General features: G+C 45.8%; 1 protein-coding gene across 2 annotated transcripts in view; it reads left to right on the plus strand.

Moving 5' to 3' along the window:
* Window positions 1-10980: 10980 nt before the first annotated feature.
* FAH (fumarylacetoacetate hydrolase) overlaps window positions 10981-18153 on the plus strand; it is a 33587-nt gene continuing 26414 nt past the window's right edge. The window contains exons 1-4 of one of the 2 annotated variants that reach the window (XM_031002147.3): window positions 10981-11054; window positions 11238-11347; window positions 16271-16381; window positions 17968-18089. In XM_031002147.3, the coding sequence (XP_030858007.3) occupies window positions 11267-11347; window positions 16271-16381; window positions 17968-18089 (314 nt within the window). In that variant the 5' untranslated portion in view covers window positions 10981-11054; window positions 11238-11266. Of the gene's footprint in view, window positions 11119-11237; window positions 11348-16270; window positions 16382-17967; window positions 18090-18153 lie in introns of both variants that reach the window. The other variant, XM_031002146.3, reaches the window with a different exon arrangement.

The raw sequence follows: 18153 nt of genomic DNA on the forward strand, positions 1-18153 counted from the left end.
TGACCTCAGGTGATCTGCCCTCCTCGGTCTCCCAAAGTGCTGGAATTACAGGCGTGAGTCACCGCGCCCAGCCAATAGATTTTATGTGAAAAAACAGGATAATGATGATGAAAAAATTCAGAACAATGCCCTTAGATGAGAGGTGGCAAGGGATGCACTAGTAAGTGGTACTATATGGTCAAAGCTCCAGCTTTCTTGGGGTTAGTAGAGTCAGGATGCTTATATTAGGAAACAAAGAGGCCATGTATGAACCAATGCTGAGAGTGTCTTGAACCAGGGATTATGATTAATCCAATATTCTGTACCTGAAGTCCAAAGTATCAAAAGAAGAAAGTTAATTATAAAGCTGTTTTGATGATCACATTTTAGAACTTGAAGGTTATGCAAGGAGAAGTGTTGAATCAGCCTCAGCATTCAATTTGTATCTCTTTTTAAAATTGTCACACATAAAAAACAAACATTCACAGTCTTCCAGTTTCACTACACCTAAATACACTGTTAATCAAGAGTTTTCTCGTACTTCAGTCTTCCATACTAATTTTTCTGGGATGTTTGTGCTCAAGTCTGGTGCAAAGTGTCCTCTCCCCTAGTTATCCTACAATGCTAACTTGTACTGCACAGTGCAGTCTTGAAATCATTCCTTTACTTCAAGCACAACTCAAAAGCCGTGTATTTTCTAATGTGAAAACAGTTTTTACTAAACTAACAATGGCTATACTTCCCCTTTCTCATAGTTTCCAGAACCTCTTACCAAGACCAGCTCGGTCATGGAGACCCTAACCCAGCGGCGCTAGAGGAATTAAGACAAAGACACAGAGTGCAGAGTGGGAATCAGGGGGCTGACAGCCTTCAGAGCTGAGAACCCTAAGCAGAGTTTGACCTGCATATTTATTGACAGCAAGCCAGTGATGAGCATTATTTCTATAGATTATAGATTAGCTAAAAGCCTTCCTTATGGGAAACAAAGGGACAGGCTCTGGCTTGTTATCCGCAGCAGGAACATGTCCTTAAGGGATAGATCGCTTATGCTATTGTTTGTGGTTTAGGTACGGCTTGAGCGGTTTTCTGCCCTGGGTGGGCCAGGTGTTCCTTGCCCTCATTCCAGTAAACCAGCAATCTCCAGTGTGGGCGTCATAGCCATCACAAGTATGTCACAGTGCTGCAGAGATTTGTTTATGGCCAGTTTCTCATGGCCTGTTTATGGCCAGATTTGGGGGGCCTGTTCCCAGCAACATCTAAACAGATATTATTGGGAATTTAGGAAAGGATACTTTGTTGTGGTGTCTTTTCAGAGACTGGCTTCCTGGCCATTTTCCCTTCTTTTTATTAACACATAAGCATCAAGATTAATTCAGAAGGCCAGTAGAATAGAAAGTCAGAATGTGGAGATGGGAGACAGAATGTAACCAATGAAAGATGTTAACATCTGGAATGAAATCAAAGAATCTACGTAAAGACTCTTGAAACTTATAAGCAATTATAGTAAGATTGCAGGATAAAAGGTTAATACAAAAAAAAGGTGAATATATAATACAAAAGCCAATTGCTTTGCTATATACCAGCAATGAAAAATTTAAAATTAAAAACACCATTCACACCAGGTGCAGTGGCTCACGACTGTAATCCCTGCACTTTGGGAGGCCGAGGCAGGCGGATCACGAGATCAAGAGATCAAGACCATCCTGGCCAAGATGGTGAAACCCTGTCTCTTCTAAAAATACAAAAAATCAGCTGGGCATGGTGGCATGTGCCTATAGTCCCAGCTACTTGGGAGGCTGTGGCAAAAGAATCGATTGAATCCAGGAGGTGGAGGTTGCAGTGAGCCGAGATCATGCCACTGCACTCCAGCCTGGCGACAGAATGAGACTCCATCTCAAAAAAACAAAAAACAAACAAAAACACCATTCACATTAGCCCCAACAAGAGGGAATGCTTAGGTATAAATCTAATAAAATATGACAAGATCTATGTGAAGAAGATGACAAAACTAATCAAGGAAATCAAAGATCATTTCAATAAATAGCTATTTCATTTCAGTGCCAGGAAGACTCAATATTGTCAGTTCTTCCCACGTTAGTCTATAAGCTCAATGTGATTTCAGTCAAAATCCTAGCATGTTATTTTGTGGATAGCAACAAAGTAATTCTAAAGTTTATGTGGAGGGGCAAAGGCCCAAAATGGCCAATGCGATACTGAAGAACAAAGACTGATGCTACCCAACTTAAACACCTACTATAAAGCTCCCATAATAAAGACTGGTATTTGCAGAATATATCAGAGAGCCCAGAAATAAACCAATACAAATATAGTCAACTGATCTTTGACAAAGGAGAGAAGACAATTCATGGAGAAAGTCTTTTCCATAGGAATACTTTTTCAAGCAGTAGTGATCAGCTGTACATTTACATGCAAAAAAAGTCAATCTAGACACCTTGAACCTTTCACAAAAGTTAACTCAAAATTTATCATAGACATAAATGTAAAACACAAAAATGTAAAACTTAGAATATAAGAAATTCAAGGCAACCTTGGGTTTGGTTTCGATTTTTCTAAGTAAAACACTAAAAGCATAACTTGCGAAAGAAAAATTACTGATGACTTCGACTCTGTTAAAGTTAAAAACTGCTCTGCAGAAGCTGCTGTTAAGAAAATTAAAAGACAAGCCACAGACTTGGAAAAAATTAGCAAAACACATAAAGGGCTTTCATTTAACATATACAAAAAACTCTTAAAGCTTAATTGTATGAAAACAGTCCAACCTAAAAATGGGCAAAATATCTGAATAGATATCTCATCAAAGAAGATACACTGATAGCAATTAAAAAAAAAACAAAAGCCTGCAACCTCAGCTACTCAGGAGGCTGAGGCAGGAGAGTCACTTGAGGCCAGGAGTTTGAGTTTGGTCTGGGCAACATAGTGAGACCCATCTCTAAAAATTTTTTTTTAATGATTTAATAAAGTATACTTGGTTAAAAAGCAAAAGTGTCCACACAAAAACTTGCACACTGACATTTTAGCAGCTTTATCCTTAATTGCCAAAAATTGGGAGCAACCAAGATATCCTTCAATAGGTGAACAAACAAACTGTGGAACATTTATACAGTGAAACAGTATTCAACAAAAATAGAAAGGAACTTTCAGGGCAGGAAAAGACATAGAAGAATCTTAATGCATATCGCTAAGTGAAAGAACCCAATCTTAAAAGCTACATACTATATGATTCCAATTATATGACATTCTGGAAAAGTCAAGACTACAGAGACAGTAAAGAGATAAGTGGCTGCCAGCGGTCCAGAGGATGAATAGAAGTAGCAGAAGGGATTTTTGGAAATTAAGAAAACAATCTCATTTACAATAGCTACCAAAAAACCCCCAACCAAACAAAACACTTGGGAATAAATTTAACCAAGGAGGTGAAGGACCTGTACACTGATAACTAGAAAACATCAATGAAACAAATTGAAGAAAACAGAAATAAAAGATATGGCCAGGCGCGGTGGCTCAAGCCTGTAATTCCAGCACTTTGGGAGGCCGAGGCAGACAGATCACCTGAGTTGGGAGTTTGAAACCAGCCTGCCAACATGGAGAAACCCTTTCTCTACTAAAAATACAAAATTAGCCAGGCGTGGTGGCGCATGCCTGTAATCCCAGCTACTCTGGAGGCTGAGGCAGGAGAATCGCTTGAACCCGGGAGGTGGAGGTTGCGGTGAGCAAAGATCGCGCCACTGCACTCCAGCTTGGACAGACAACAAGAGCGAAACTCCGTCTCAAAAAAAAAAAAAAAACATAAAAGATATCCCATGTTCATAGATTGGAAGACTTAATATTGTTAAAATGTCCATACTACCCAAAGCAATCTACAAATTCAATGAAATCCCTGTCAAAATTGTAACGATATTTTTCACAGAAACAAACAAACAAATCCTAAAACATGTATGGAACCACAAAAGACCCTGAATAGCTAAAGCACTCTTGAGCAAAAAGAACAAAGCTGGAGGCATCACACTATCTGACTTCAACATCTACTACAAAGCAGCCAGATGTGGTGGCTCATGCCTGTAATTCCAGCACTTCGGGGGGCTGAGGCAGGAGGACCACTTGAGCCCAGGAGTTTGAGACCAGCCTACACAACATAGCTAGACTCCATCTCTACATTTTTTTTTTAAATATTGGCCAGGCAAGGTGGCAGATGCCTATAGTCCCAGCTATGCAGAAGACTAAGGTGGGAGGATCACTTGAGCCACTGGGAGGTTGAGGCTGCAGTGAGCCGTGATCATATCACTGAATTCCAGCCAGAGAACAGAGCAAAACCCTGTCTCTAAAGCAAAGCAAAACAAAACAAAACGAATCTACTATATAGCTATAGTAATCAAAACAACATGGTGCTGGCATAATAACAGACATATTGAACAGAATAGAGAGCCCAGGAATAAATCCACAGATTTACAGCCAGTTGATTTTTCACAAAAGTGCTGAGAATACGTGATGGGGAAAGGACAGTCTCTTCAATAAATGATGTTGGGAAAATTGGATATCCACATGTGGAAGAATGAAATTAGACCCTTATCTCACACCATATATAAAAATCAACTCAAAATGGATTAAAAACATAAACTTAAGAAATGAAACTGTAAAACTAGAAGAAAATGGGAAAAGCTCCATGTCATTGGTCTGGGCAATGATTTTTTGGATATGAACCCAAAAGCACAGGCAACAAAAGCAAATATAGACAGATGGGATTATATCAGGCTAAAAATCTTCTGTATAGCCAAGGAAACAATCGACAAGAGAAAACCTAGGAAGTGGGAGAAAACATTTGCAAACCACACATCTGATATGGAATTAGAATCTAAAATAAATAATGAAGTCAAACAACTCAATAGCAAGAAAACAAGTAACCTAATTCTTAAAAAATGAGTAATGGATATGAATAGACATTTCCCAAAAGACATAAAAATAGCCAATAGGTATGTGAAAAAATGCTCAACATCATTATCAGAAAAATGCAAAATAAAACCACGATGAGATATCATCTCACACCTGTTAGAATGGCTATTATCAAAAAAACAAAAGACAGCAAGTGTTGCAGAGGCTGTGGAAAACAGGGAACCCTTGTACTTTGTTGGTGGGAATGTAAATTAGTACCGCCATTATGGACAACAGTATAGGGGTTCCTCAAAAAATTAAAACTAGCGCCACCATATAATTCAGCAATCCCTCTGCTGAGTATATATCCAAAGGATATTAAATCAGTATGTCATAGAGATACCTGCACCTCCATGTTCATTGTAGCATTATTCACAATAGCCAAGATATGAAATCAACCTGAGTGTCCATCAGCAGATGAATGGATAAACAAAAGGTGTGTATACACAATGGAATACTATTCAGCCATAAAAAGAAATCCTGTCATTTATGACAACATGGATGAAGCTGGAGGACATTATATTAAATGAAATAAGCCAGATGCAGAACAACAAATACTGCATGATCTCACTTACATGTGGAATCCCAGAAAAAGTTGAAGTCAGAAGTAGAATAGAATGATGGTTACCAGGGGGTAAGGGCTGGGAGGTTGGGGAGATATTGGTTAAAGCCCACAAAATTTCAGATAGGAGGAATAAGTTCAAGAGATCTATTGGAAAATATGCTGACTATAATTAATAACAGTGTATTTTTTTTTTTTTAGTCCAACTGAGTCTTGCTCTGTTGCTCAGGCTGGAGTGCAGTGGCGCAATCTCAGCTCACTGCAACCTCCACCTCCTGGGTTCAAGTGATTCTCCTGCCTCAGCCTCCCGAGTAGCTGGGACTACAGGCACGTGCCACCACACCCAGCTAATCTTTGTATTTTTAGTAGAGACGGGGTTTCACCGTGTTAGCAAGGATGGTCTCGATCTCCTGACTTTGTGATCCACCCGCCTTGGCCTCCCAAAGTGCTGGGATTACAGGCGTGAGCCACCACGCCTGGCCTTATTATATTCTTGAAAATTGCCAAGAGAATAGATTTCAAATGTTCTCAGGACAAAAAAAATGAAAAGTGAGGTAATATTTATGTTAAGTAGCTCAACTTAGCCATTGTGCAATGTATACCTATTTCAGAATGACATGTTTTACATGATAAATATGTATAATTTTTATTTGTCAACTAAAAAAGTAAAAAAGAATTCTCCAGGTGTTGTCCCAGACAGCCGCTGAGATGTGGAACACATCTGACAACAACAATCAGAATCCTGGTGAGGAGGGAGGGAAGGACAGAATGCTCTCACACAGGATGTTCTTAGACAGAGTCAATCTACTTCTCATGCTGCATGTTATACTTTTATGTACATTAGTGATGGGGAGGTAAGGAAGAGGAAAACAGGATTGCTGACATTTATTGAGAACTTTCTGTGTGTCCCACAATATGCTGAGAGTTTTTGCAGGGTTTTTCTTATTTGATCTTCTAAACAACCTTACAAGGCAGGTATCGTTTTTATTATTTCATTTTTCCAATGCATGAAATTAAGATTTGGTGAGGTACAGTAACCTAAACCCAAACTCAATATGAATGTTCTAGAAAGAGATTTCAAATCTTTCTTATTTGAAACCTTAACATATATATTCTCACAGCTGGGTGCAGGGGCTCACGCCTGTAATCCCAGCAATTTGGGAGGCCGAGGCGGGCAGATCACGAGGTCAGGAGTTCAAGACGAGCCTGACCAACATGGTGAAACCCCATCTCTACCCAAAATACAAAAATTAGCCAGGTGTGGTGGTGTGAGCCTGTAATCCCAGCTAGTCGGGAGGCTGAGGCAGGAGATCACTTGAACCTGGGAGGTGGAGGTTGCCGTGAACTGAGATCGTGCTACTGCACTCCAGCCTGGGCAACAGAGTGAGACTTTGTCTCAAAACAAAACAAAACAAAACAAAACAAAAAACAAACCAACAACAACAACAACAGACATATATATTCTGTTACCACATACTGTTTCCTTTTGTTCAACATCTAGGGAAAGGGCCACAAGGAAAAATCATGCCTAACCAACTTTAGTGTGTGTGTGTGTGTGTGTGTGTGTGAGAGAGAGAGAGAGAAAGAGAGAGCGAAAAAGAGACAGGGAAATTTTAGTGTGGATTTATTGTTGACAAACTAAACAATGTTTGCAGAGAGAGGCACTGAGAATGATCTATTCAGCTATGCCAAACAGGTTGAACACAGAGGCTGTAACTTACGTGTCAACATTCCTCTGTATTTCTGGGAGCAGAGTGGGATCCACAGCTATAGCTCAAAAAGGCACCCAACATTTGGATGGGAAAAAAGGGATAATTCAGATGGGAAAACTATTGAATATGTATTTAGTTATAAGAAAACAAAACAAAATTAGAAGTATTTTGTTGAAATAACAGTGAGGGAGAATCTAAAAAGTGGCTCCTGCTTTGATAATGGTAACAGAGAACTCATTATATGGTACACATTATTAAGTCAGATGGCAATGACATGTTCTTTATTTAAGGTGCTGCTTGTTATTTGTGAGTCTTGCAAATCCAGCTTAAATCCAAAATGGATTTGAGGTAGTATTCCATCAGAACATAGACACAATAGTACCTGAAACAGACTAAAGACAGAATTAAAGAGGGCAGGAAGAAGAAAATTTATATTGCGGAAAACCTAGCCCTGGTTGAGCTGGTTCACCTAGGACTTCATCCAATCCCCTTCTCCCCACCCTACAACATGCACTTGCACTTGAATTACTTACGTTCAGTTCCAAGATCCTCTAAATTTTGAACTCCTTTGAGAGGACAGAATGTCATGTATATTTACACATGACATATATTCTTGATACTAAAATGTACTGGACACATGCCAAACCCACGATGCCCGCTACAAAATGTGTACCATAAACATCACTGAGCTCAGACCTGAAAAAGAGAGGACACTTACTTTGCTAAAGTGCTTGGCCTTTGACATAGTTTCCTCTTTTTCTTGACGACCATGCAGCAGCGCTGAATGTTGCAAAAAAGGCCACCCCATCCTGCTTCCCAGTGCAGGCAGTGTCCACACCTTGCTTATCTGAATGGCAACTGCCAGCTTCTCAGAGCCGTTGCAAGACATCAGTGTCCTGGATCCGGAAAGTTCTCTCTCAGCTCTCTTGTAAAGGAGTGAGGGACATGCTTTGTGTGAATGAGGCCTGCAGTGCTGTGTGTTGCTTTTTAGCATCAGAGGAAGGCATTAAATATGGTGCTACAGAGACCCAAACCAGCCTTCATTGCTGGAGATGCTGAAACTCACTGCGAGTCCTGAAAGTGTTCATACTCTTTGAGTCAGGAATCTTCCTTAGCCAATTGTCAAGGAAAAGGAAAACATTCTGTGCATGCACCTCTTCACTGAACCGTTATTATTACCATCTAAAACATTGCGACTTCCTTAGCTAATGACAATGATCATAATAAAGCCTATTGGGCCTCAAGGAAAAATATTCAAGAGAATAAGGTAGGGAAAGACTGAAAAATTGCATCTATGTAAAGTTTATAAGGATGGAAAAGCCATGTGCATACAAATAGAATGAAAAAAAACATGAAAATGTGAAGACTACATTGGTGGGATTATGGGCAATCTCTTTGTTTTAAAATTCTTTTTAAATAATTGTTGTGATATACGTGGCCAACACAGTCTCTTCCAAAAAATGAGAAAGAACAAATATAGTATACTTGCAAGTTATTTCAAATGCTGTTTTCCAAATAGAGAACAGCTTTGGCGTTTTCAGACACTGTGTATAATTAGTGGGTTGGTTAAGTCTATTTTAAAACTATGAAATCTTACTCCCTCTTTAGCCATCTCATCCCCACACCCTTTCCTACACATACATCTGCCCCACGTCCTTTCCCTGAAATACTTTGGTTTTCTTTCTCCAAGGGTTTTATCATTTAGGCTTTTGTTAACTTGTATGTATTCAGTAGAAGCTCCTGGCCTAGCATCCCCCACACAACACATGCTCCATAAAAACAGGAATTAAAGATGTGAGTTGCTGGTGTATCCCCATGGCCTGGCATAGGGCATGGGCTTATTAGTTATTGCTTCATTTCCTTTTGGTCAACAGTTTTATATTAATGACATGTATTTATGGAGCACCTATTCTGTGCCAGGTGTTTTGCTGGGTATTGACAGAGTTGCAAATGGAATAAGAAAGCTCGTGGTTTTAATGGGAAGGGGCAGGGCAACTACAGAACGTGGAAATAATTCATTGCATTGCAGCTGAGGACTAGCTTGAATTAGGCAGGTATCAAGTGCTCCCTGGAATGCCTTTTTATAAGGCCACCAAGTTGGGATAGTCTCCTCTTCTTTTCCTCTTTCAGGAACCTACCAGAACAAATCAGACCACCTTCATTCCCTCCCCAGGGCTGACTTAAAAGAACTGAAGCCAGTCCTTGGCAGAGCCACTCAGGGCAGGAGATGAGAGCCAAGAGGCTGTGCCCAGACTACACTCCTTACTGGGTGATGATCACTGGTCACGCCTGGTGGACAGGCACCAGAGTGATCTCAGGGGCTAGGAAGGGGGGCTCAACAGTGGGCCCTGCTTGCCGTACTCGCTCCTCTCAAGCCGTCTGGTTTCAAGCCCACTTAGCTCACATTATCCTGCCATGTTCCAGCCTCTTCTCCCTAAGCTGAAATGCGGAGCAGCCTCCCTAACTCAGCAGTCACTGTGTCACATTCCTCAAGGATCTTCAGGGAACCCTTGCCCAGACTATCGTCTACTTTTCTAGATTTCAGCCGGCATCCTGGCTGTTTAAAAGTGTACCTGAATCTTTCACACCAACAATAACACAACGACACACTCTCCGATGTGTTCCAAGTGTCCTGGCTGTGGCATGGTCTCAAAAAACTGCAGCTGACTGCACATGAGTGATTAGGTAACACCTTGAACCCACCCTAAGATAGTCTGCCTTTCCCTTCTTTCCTGCCTTCCTCCTTTTCTTTCTCCCTCTCTCTCTTCTCCTTATTTCTCTTTTTTCTTTCCTTTCCTTTATCCCCCTCCCCTCCTTTCCCCTTCTTCCCCCCTCCCCTCCTTTCCTCTTCTTCCCTCCCTTCTCTCTCTTCCCACACACACATAACCTCTATATGCCAGGCACTATTCTAGGTGCTTCACAAATATTAATTCATTCCTTTCTCATATCAACTTTGTGAAGTAGGAACTATTATCATCAACATTATACAGAGAAGGAAGCTGAGGTAGAGAAAGTTTAAGTAACTTGTCCAAGGTTGAGCAACTTGTCAACGTCATTTTACTGCTGGCATGTGAAACAGGTGAGTTATATTTTTTAGAATATTAATTCTCATTAATTGAAGCCTTCCAAACAGGCCTAACTGTCCCCTTCTCTGACATACAAGTGGAAGTGTCATAGCTGGACGGAGCATCATGGTATGAAGGCAGAAAGGACGCGACTGGGTGTTCTTCTGAAGCTCAGGGAGCAGCTCTTGGGGAGAAAGTGTTTCCAGGAAGCGGACAAGAGTTCTGTTGAGCTGAAGAGCAGGGCAGCAGCCGGGGCGAGCGAGGCTGGAGTCATGCAGGGCAGAGCCTTAAATGCTAAGCTGGGGTTTGCTCTCGGTAGGACCAGCTAGCTGCCCCGAGCGGGGGCTGGAACCAGATCTCCCTGACGTGGACTCGCGGACAGGGCGGGAATCAGGACGGGGGCGGGGCCAGGGAGGGGCGGGGCTCGGGGAGTGAGGAGCGACTGGAGGGCCTGGGACTCGCGGGCAGCCGGGCCAGGGGAGAGGCGGGGCTCAGGGAGGGAGGGAGAGACTGGATGACCTGGGGCTTGCAGGGCGGGGCGAGGGGAGGGGCGGGGCGAGGGAAGGGAGGGTGAGACTGTGGAGGACCTGGGGCTCGCGGGGTCGGGGCAAGGGGAGGGGCGGGGCTCAGGGAGGGAGGAGAGACTGGAGGACCTGAGGCTCACGGGGGCGGGGCCGGGGGCGGGGCGGGGCCGGGGGCGGGGCGGGGCCGGGGGCGGGGCCGGGGGCGGGGCGGGGCTCTGGAAGGGCGGGCGAGACTGTGGAGGACCTGGAGCTGGCGGGGGTCAGGGTAGGGGGGAGGGGCAGGGTTCGGGGTTCGGGGGCGGGGTGTTCACGGTGAGACCAAAAGTCAGGTAGGAGCCTCCGGGGTCCCTGCTGTGTCACCCGGACAGGCCGTGGGGCGGGCATGGGGGCGGGGCCGGGCCTGACCACAGAGGCCGAGTTCAGTCCCGCTCTCCGCACGCCACCTTAGGCCCGCAGCGGTGCCGGGTGCTCTGCAGCATGTCCTTCATCCCGGTGGCCGAGGATTCCGACTTCCCCATCCACAACCTGCCCTACGGCGTCTTCTCGACCAGAGGCGACGTGAGCAGTGGGGCTTTGGCTTCCGGGCGCGGGGAGGGAGTGGAGTGGAGTGGAGTGGAGTGGAGTGGAGTGGAGTGGAGTGGAGTGGAATGAGGGGCGGGATGGAGACTTGTGCCATTTTTCTCTTAAGATCCGTTCCGTGAGAGTGCCTATGGGCTCGAGTCCCGCCTCGTAACTTTCTAGCTGTGCACGTTGTTTAACTTTTCAGCCTCATTGTCCGCAGGTTTGCTGAGAATTAAATGCAAAATGAAATGAATCTTGTCACTCTCCCAGACAAGCAGAGCAAGCAGGATTCTGATACCGGAAGCTGCAGCACACAGGCATGCTGCCTACTCCGAGGTGGTTGCGGTGTGTTTCTCTCGCCCAAGAGGCCAGGTCAGGGCTGGTGGTTCATCTCGCTGGATAGCCCCTAACCCTAGAACCCGGGAAATAAGCCGGTATGCGTAGCAGGTCAGAGGGGCACGCTCGTTTCTTGGCTTAGAGTTGTGAGATCTAAGATGGCAAGTGTCTCTGCCTGTAGCTGAAATTCTTTCAGCTCCTGGTGTGGGCTCCCTGGCATTCGCCTACTGATCAGAAGAAAGAGGGCAGGGAAACAAACTTTGACTAAGTCAGTGTAGTCTGATTGGTAGAAAGAAGTATTTGAAAACTGGGGGTTTATCAGCAAATAGATAATAAGAGGGTCCCTAGGTTGGAAAAGCAGATTCCCTTGGATTTGTTGATGATATTTTTGGCTTAGATTTCTGCTCCCAACTTTAAAGGTAAACTTCTGATTCAGCTCTGTAAGCCATAGAACCCCAGAATCAGGAAATGTTTGCTAAACGAGGGGCCTGGCAGTTGGCTTCTTCTTGGAAAGTGGGCTCCCCTCCTTCCCCCATGGCTTGTCATTGGATGCAAGTGGCTGGCCTTTTGTGGGCCTGTCTGCGGTAAGTGCTTTGGTCTAGAAGAGTCAACTTGTAGTTTCACATCTGGCCGGGCTGACCAGATGTTGCAAGGACACAGAAAGTGGACACTCAATCCCCTGGAGGACACAATGTGAGGCACATTAAATCTTAACTTGTGATGGCCAACAACCTTTCTGCAGACAGAGCCCTCCCTCTGTCCTCCTCAAACACTTTGCCCTCAGCAGGTTTGTCCTCCCTCACCTTTCCTGGGAGCACAAATCCATTAGACAGAAACATTTGTGAGAGGCAGGCACACCCCAGTAGGGAGCTCTGACTTGCTTTCTCAGGGGAATCGAATTAATGTTCGTTAGAGTGTGGCTAGGTGTTTTCAGACACCATGTCCCGCTGTTTCAACATCAGAATGTGCAGGGCAGCCACTACAGATGTCTGGAAGAGAGAGCCCCATTCCGCTGTCCTCTGATACAGTGCTGGGGGTGGAGAGTTGGCCCTTTGGCCTTCCAGCTGAACAAGCCTCTTCTGAAGCTTTCTCTGCAGGCATTGGACATTCCAACCGTGATGGCTGCCTTGCCAGGCAAGACTAGTTGCCAAGGCAAAACCTCCCGTCCCCCATGTCAGCAGTCAGCCTTTCCTAATTTGAGTGGAGTAACAATGAATCCTGCCATCACTTTATTCATTTTTTTTTATTCAGCAAATGCTTATGAACCCCAACTCTGGTCCAGATTTTGTCTGGGCTCCGAGTTGGCATCAAAGACACAGGAGATGCCTTCCTTCCATTTCTGGTTGCTCATGGACTAGTAAGGTGTACAGGGGTGCTCTCTGTGAAGGTAGGGGTGGTGGCCTCTGAGAACGGGGTTGTAGTAGTGTGGAGCTGGTTTTGCCGGGTGCCTTGTTAAAGTCCCCGTGGTCTGGCCGTGCCGCTGCCTCCTGGCCTCTGCTTTCTCCAGCCACATTGGCTGCCTTTGAGTCTCTGAGATGTGCTAAGAGCAGCTTCCTGCCTTCAGGCCTTAGCACATGTTGTTCCTTCTGCCTGGAATACTCGTCCTTCTGCTCTCTATATGCTTGGCCCCTTCTCACTCTCTGGGACTCAGCTTAAATGTCACCTCCTAAGCACCCTCTCTGAATGAGCTCCCCGCTGCGGCCCAGCCTTGGTTATCTCTCACCACACCCTGTGTTTCCTTTTGCTTCTGGAGAGAAGGAACCACGTCACTGTTCCCAGGGCCTCAGCAGCCTTTGTGTAATGCTGGTACTGAGAAGATGCTCTCTAAATGTTTGTGGCATGAATAGCGTCTACCCTGTGTCTGTTCTTGTGGTGAGAGATTTACAGATATTAATTAAATTCTCACAATAAACCTACTGTGAAGTTATTGTCCCCGTTCTACAGATGAGGAAACTGAGGCCCAGAGAGGCAAAGCATCATGCTCCAGATCTCACAGCCAGTAAGAGGCAGATATGGGGTTGATCCCCACATCTGTCAGCCTCCCAATCTGTAAGGTCCAGCCCTACGGGGCTTAGCGGGTTTTCTCCCTGTGTGCGGAAACGAGAGATTGTAAGAAATAAAGACGCAAGACAAAGAGATAAAGAGAAAACAGCTGGGCCCGGGGGACCACTACCACTGAGACACAGAGACCGGTAGTGGCCCCGAATGGCTGGGCACACTGATATTTATTGCACACAAGACAAGGGGGGCAGGGTAGGGAGGGTGAGTCGTCCAAGTGATTGATAAGGTCAAGCAAGTCATGTGATCATGGGACGGGGGCTCTTCCCTCTAAGGTAGCCAAAGCAGAGAGGGCAGGCAGCATACGTCAGCATTTTCTTCTATGCACTTATAAGAAAGCTCAAAGACTTTAAGTCTTTCGCTATTTCTTCTACCGCTATCTACTACAAACTTCAAAGAGGAACCAGGAGTACAGGAGGAACATGAAAGTGGACAAGGAGCGTGACCATTGAAGCACAGCACCACAGGGAGGGGTTTAGGCCTCCGGATGACTGCGGGCAGGCCTGGATAATATCCAGCCTCCCACAGGAAGCTGGTGGAGCAGAGTGTTCCCTGACTCCTCCAAGGAAAGGGAGACTCTCTTTCGCGGTCTGCTAAGTAACGGGTGCCTTCCCAGGCACTGGCGTTACCGCTTGACCGAGGAGCCCTCAAGTGGCCCTTACGCGGGCGTGACAGGGCTCACCTCTTGCCTTCTAGGTCACTTCTCACAATGTCCCTTCAGTACCTGACCCTATACCCACCGGTTATTCCTAGGTTATATTAGTAGTACAATAAAGAGTAATATTAAAAACTAATGATTAATAATGTTTATACTAATAATCGATAATTGTCCATGATCATCTGTATATCTAACTTGTATTACAACTGTATAGCAGTATAGCTACAGTTTGTGCCTTCAGTCTCTTGCCTGGGCACCTGGGTAATCCTTCGCCCACACCAATCCCATGCTTCCCCCTCTATGTCAGGCTGGGAGTTGGGTAATGCTTTCCTTTGGACAACTTTATATCAGATATGACCAACTATTTTAAAACAGAGGCAATGCACATTCATTCTCTTGAAGTTAGACAAATGCAGTCTCCCTCCTTAGTTTGTTTCCCTCAAGTTGCAGATGGGAAACTGAGGCCCAGAGACTTGTCCAAGATGATAAGACGGTGAATGAGGGAGCAGACTTGGAGCCCAGGAATCCTGGATCTGACCTGTGAGCCCCTCTAGTTTTGTGCTGAAGAAAATAACTCCCAAGGTTGAAAGTAGAGGGACTCACTCTCTCAGACTTTTTCTGGGTCCTCAGGTCATAGTTTGAAGCACAAGTTTGAAGCTTCTAGGCTTTGTTTGCATTTGAGGCAGCAGGCAGCTGTACTTGTGACCCCATTTTGGAAGTTGCTCACTGGTGGTGACTCCTTCTTGCCTTCAGTTGGGTGTGGGGACCAGGGTCAGAGATGTGGTCCAAGGGTCTGCCCTGTACATTCCCTGAATGGAAAGCCACTTGGATTCAGGTGGTTCAGCTCTTTGCCTAAAGCAGATTTGCCGTTTTCAGGAGGGGAAGACTGAGGCCCAGGGAGTTGGCAGTGGGGCTGAGAATGAGTAACTAAGCTCTCCAGGCAGCCTCTTCTAGGGTAGGCTCTGCTGGGACCTCAGATGAGGAGTATGGCTCTGGTCTACCCCGATTCCAAGAGCTGACATGCATGGAGAAATGGTCATCTTTTCTCAGCCCACCCCAGTGAGCAGCCAATGGAGATAAGGCCAGCCAATAATCCCACCACTAAGCTCGCTGGCACTGAAATGGCCAAGCTGGTGGTTCAGGAGAGCTGGAAGCCTGGCTCAGGACAGAGCCCTGGGAAGTTGAGTCTGCAAACATGCCCTCGGGTTCTTGTTGACTAGCAAAGCTCAGGGTTGTGGGGACAAAGACCAGGACTTAACAAATATTTAAGACATCTTTGTTGATGCTGGGATTTTGTGGTGCAGAAAGGAACTTGCCTTGCATGTTCTGAGCAGTCTAGCTTCCTGCAGCTCCCTTATAACCTGAGCTCTCCTCCATTTGAGCTACAACAGAGCTCATTAATCCAAGCCACCTGGCCCTCAGCACTGTGCGTTGGGCACTCATGCTCCACCGCACAACTGAATTACCCTAGTCAAGGCCTAGAAACCTGGAAAATAATCTAACGTCCTGGTAAGGTGGTGAGCTCCTCATCACTGGAGGCATTTATGTAATGCCTAGGGAACTTTGCAGGGGTCTTTGCCCAGGTTAAGTGGCTAGGACCAGGCTGACTGTTCTTCCCCCAGTCCAAGGGATATTTGATTTATTTCCCATTCAGGGAACACAGATTATTTTTCCTTTTAGTTCTGGAAGCAGAGATGGCACAAGGGAGCTGGGGCAGGATGCTGAGAACATGGTTCTTCAGTCCGCTCTGCATACAGGGCCACCTAAAGGGGGACCCATGGACTCTTCAATAGACAGGCTTTCTGAGTAAATGAGCCAAGCCCAGCCAGGGGCTTTTTCTGGTGCTGACGGTGTTGTCTTCCTCCTAGCCAAGACCGAGGATAGGTGTGGCCATTGGCGACCAGATCCTGGACCTCAGCATCATCAAGCACCTCTTTACTGGTCCTGTCCTCTCCAAACACCAGGATGTCTTCAATCAGGTAGGACATTGTGAAACGACTTGTCCCTGACCTCAATGGCACTTACTGTGGATGCCAACAAGAGAATGCTCCTTGCATTCCATTTCCGATAGAGGTAATGCCATCGGAGGTCTCAGAGGTTATACTTGGATAAGGCTGGGGTTGTTTTGAGACAGACAAACTGGTAGGAGGTGGCCTTGGGACAATTCAGGGTGGCTTCTCACCTTAGGGCGAGTTCCTTGGTGAAAAAAGTGTCAGTGTCTGCAGTCCTGGGTCGTTCCTAGTTGTCTATGAGATGAAGCTCTTCAGGAACTCTGGTTACTTTTCTTGTCAAGCTGTTTGAGCCTCTGCCTGTCCAAGGGCTGTGTGGGCCCCCAAGGGAGGGAGCTACGAGCCCAGCCCTCCAGTTCTGTGGAAGCAGCCACGGAGGAATCAGCCTGAAGTACATGTTCACATGGGATGGACATGAATTTGCTTCCCTGTAAATGGTCAGCTACTTTGATATAGCATCTTCTCATTGCATGGGTCAGGAAGGAGGGTGGGATTTATGGGTACCTCTTGTGTGCCAGGAGCTTCCCACACATCCTCTCCTTCAATCCTCCTGACCACCCTCTGGCATAGGAATTGGAATTCCTATGGGGGCCTGAGCATCTAGATGGGGACCTGAACTTCTGGAATGAGACATGGTTTTCCCAAGCTGCACAGCTAGAAGTATCAGAGCTGGGACTGGAACTCTGACTCTTAGAACCTACAAGGGCTTTTTCTGCTATGCCTCACTGGCTATAAAACCTCTTCTTTTTTTAAATTAAAAAACCTCTCGGCTCACGCCTGTAACCCCAGCACTTTGGGAGGCCGATGCGGGAAGATCACTTGAGGTCAGGAGTTCGAGACCAGCCTGGCCAACATGGTGAAACCCCCTCTCTACTAAAAATACAAAAATTAGCTGGGCGTGGCAGTGCACGCCTGTAATCCCAGCTACTCGGGAGGCTGAGGCAGGAGAACTGCTTGAACCTGGGAAGCAGAGGTTGCAGTGAGCCGAGATCACATCAGTGCACTCCAGCCTGGGTGACAGAATGGGAAAAAAAAAAAACAACTTTTTTTTTTTAATAGAGATGAAGTCTCACTATATTGCCCAGGCTGATCTTGAATTCCTGGGCTCAAGTGATCCTCCACCTCGGCCTCCCAATGTGCTGGGATTACAGGCATGAGCCATCACACCTGGCCCAAAACCTCTTCTTAACTGATGTGAAAGGAATTAGTTTAGGCTGTGATCACTCTGCAGACTGGAGTGTGCCTCTACTGGAAGAACATGGCCACCTTCAACTGTGGGCCGGGCCAAGCTTAGCACAGTTGCTGTGCCAGGTAGCAACTCCTGGGCTTGGACAATTGTGTGCAGGTGCACGAGGGCCTGAGGCAACGTCAAGAGAGGATATGCTTTTCTCCAGGTTGATGAATAAATGACAAAACTAAGAGCAGAGGTCCTGAGAGTTTGAGTTAGCGGGAGAGAAGTGGCAAGGGCTGGCAGGCTGGCTGGCCTTCCATTGGAAGGAGGGATACTCCCTGGGTTTTCTTGTACGTGATCTTCTTTCTCCCTGTTTTGGTCTTAGCCTACACTCAACAGCTTCATGGGCCTGGGTCAGGCTGCCTGGAAGGAGGCGAGAGTGTTCTTGCAGAACTTGCTGTCTGTGAGCCAAGCCAGGCTCAGAGATGACACCGAACTTCGGAAGTGGTGAGAAGCACGTGGTCATAGGGGAGATGAGGGGATGCAGCAGGGGAGATGAAGGCTGTGTGGT

Source organism: Gorilla gorilla, chromosome 16 (assembly GCF_029281585.2).
Source record: "Gorilla gorilla gorilla isolate KB3781 chromosome 16, NHGRI_mGorGor1-v2.1_pri, whole genome shotgun sequence".
NCBI lineage: Eukaryota > Metazoa > Chordata > Mammalia > Primates > Hominidae > Gorilla > Gorilla gorilla.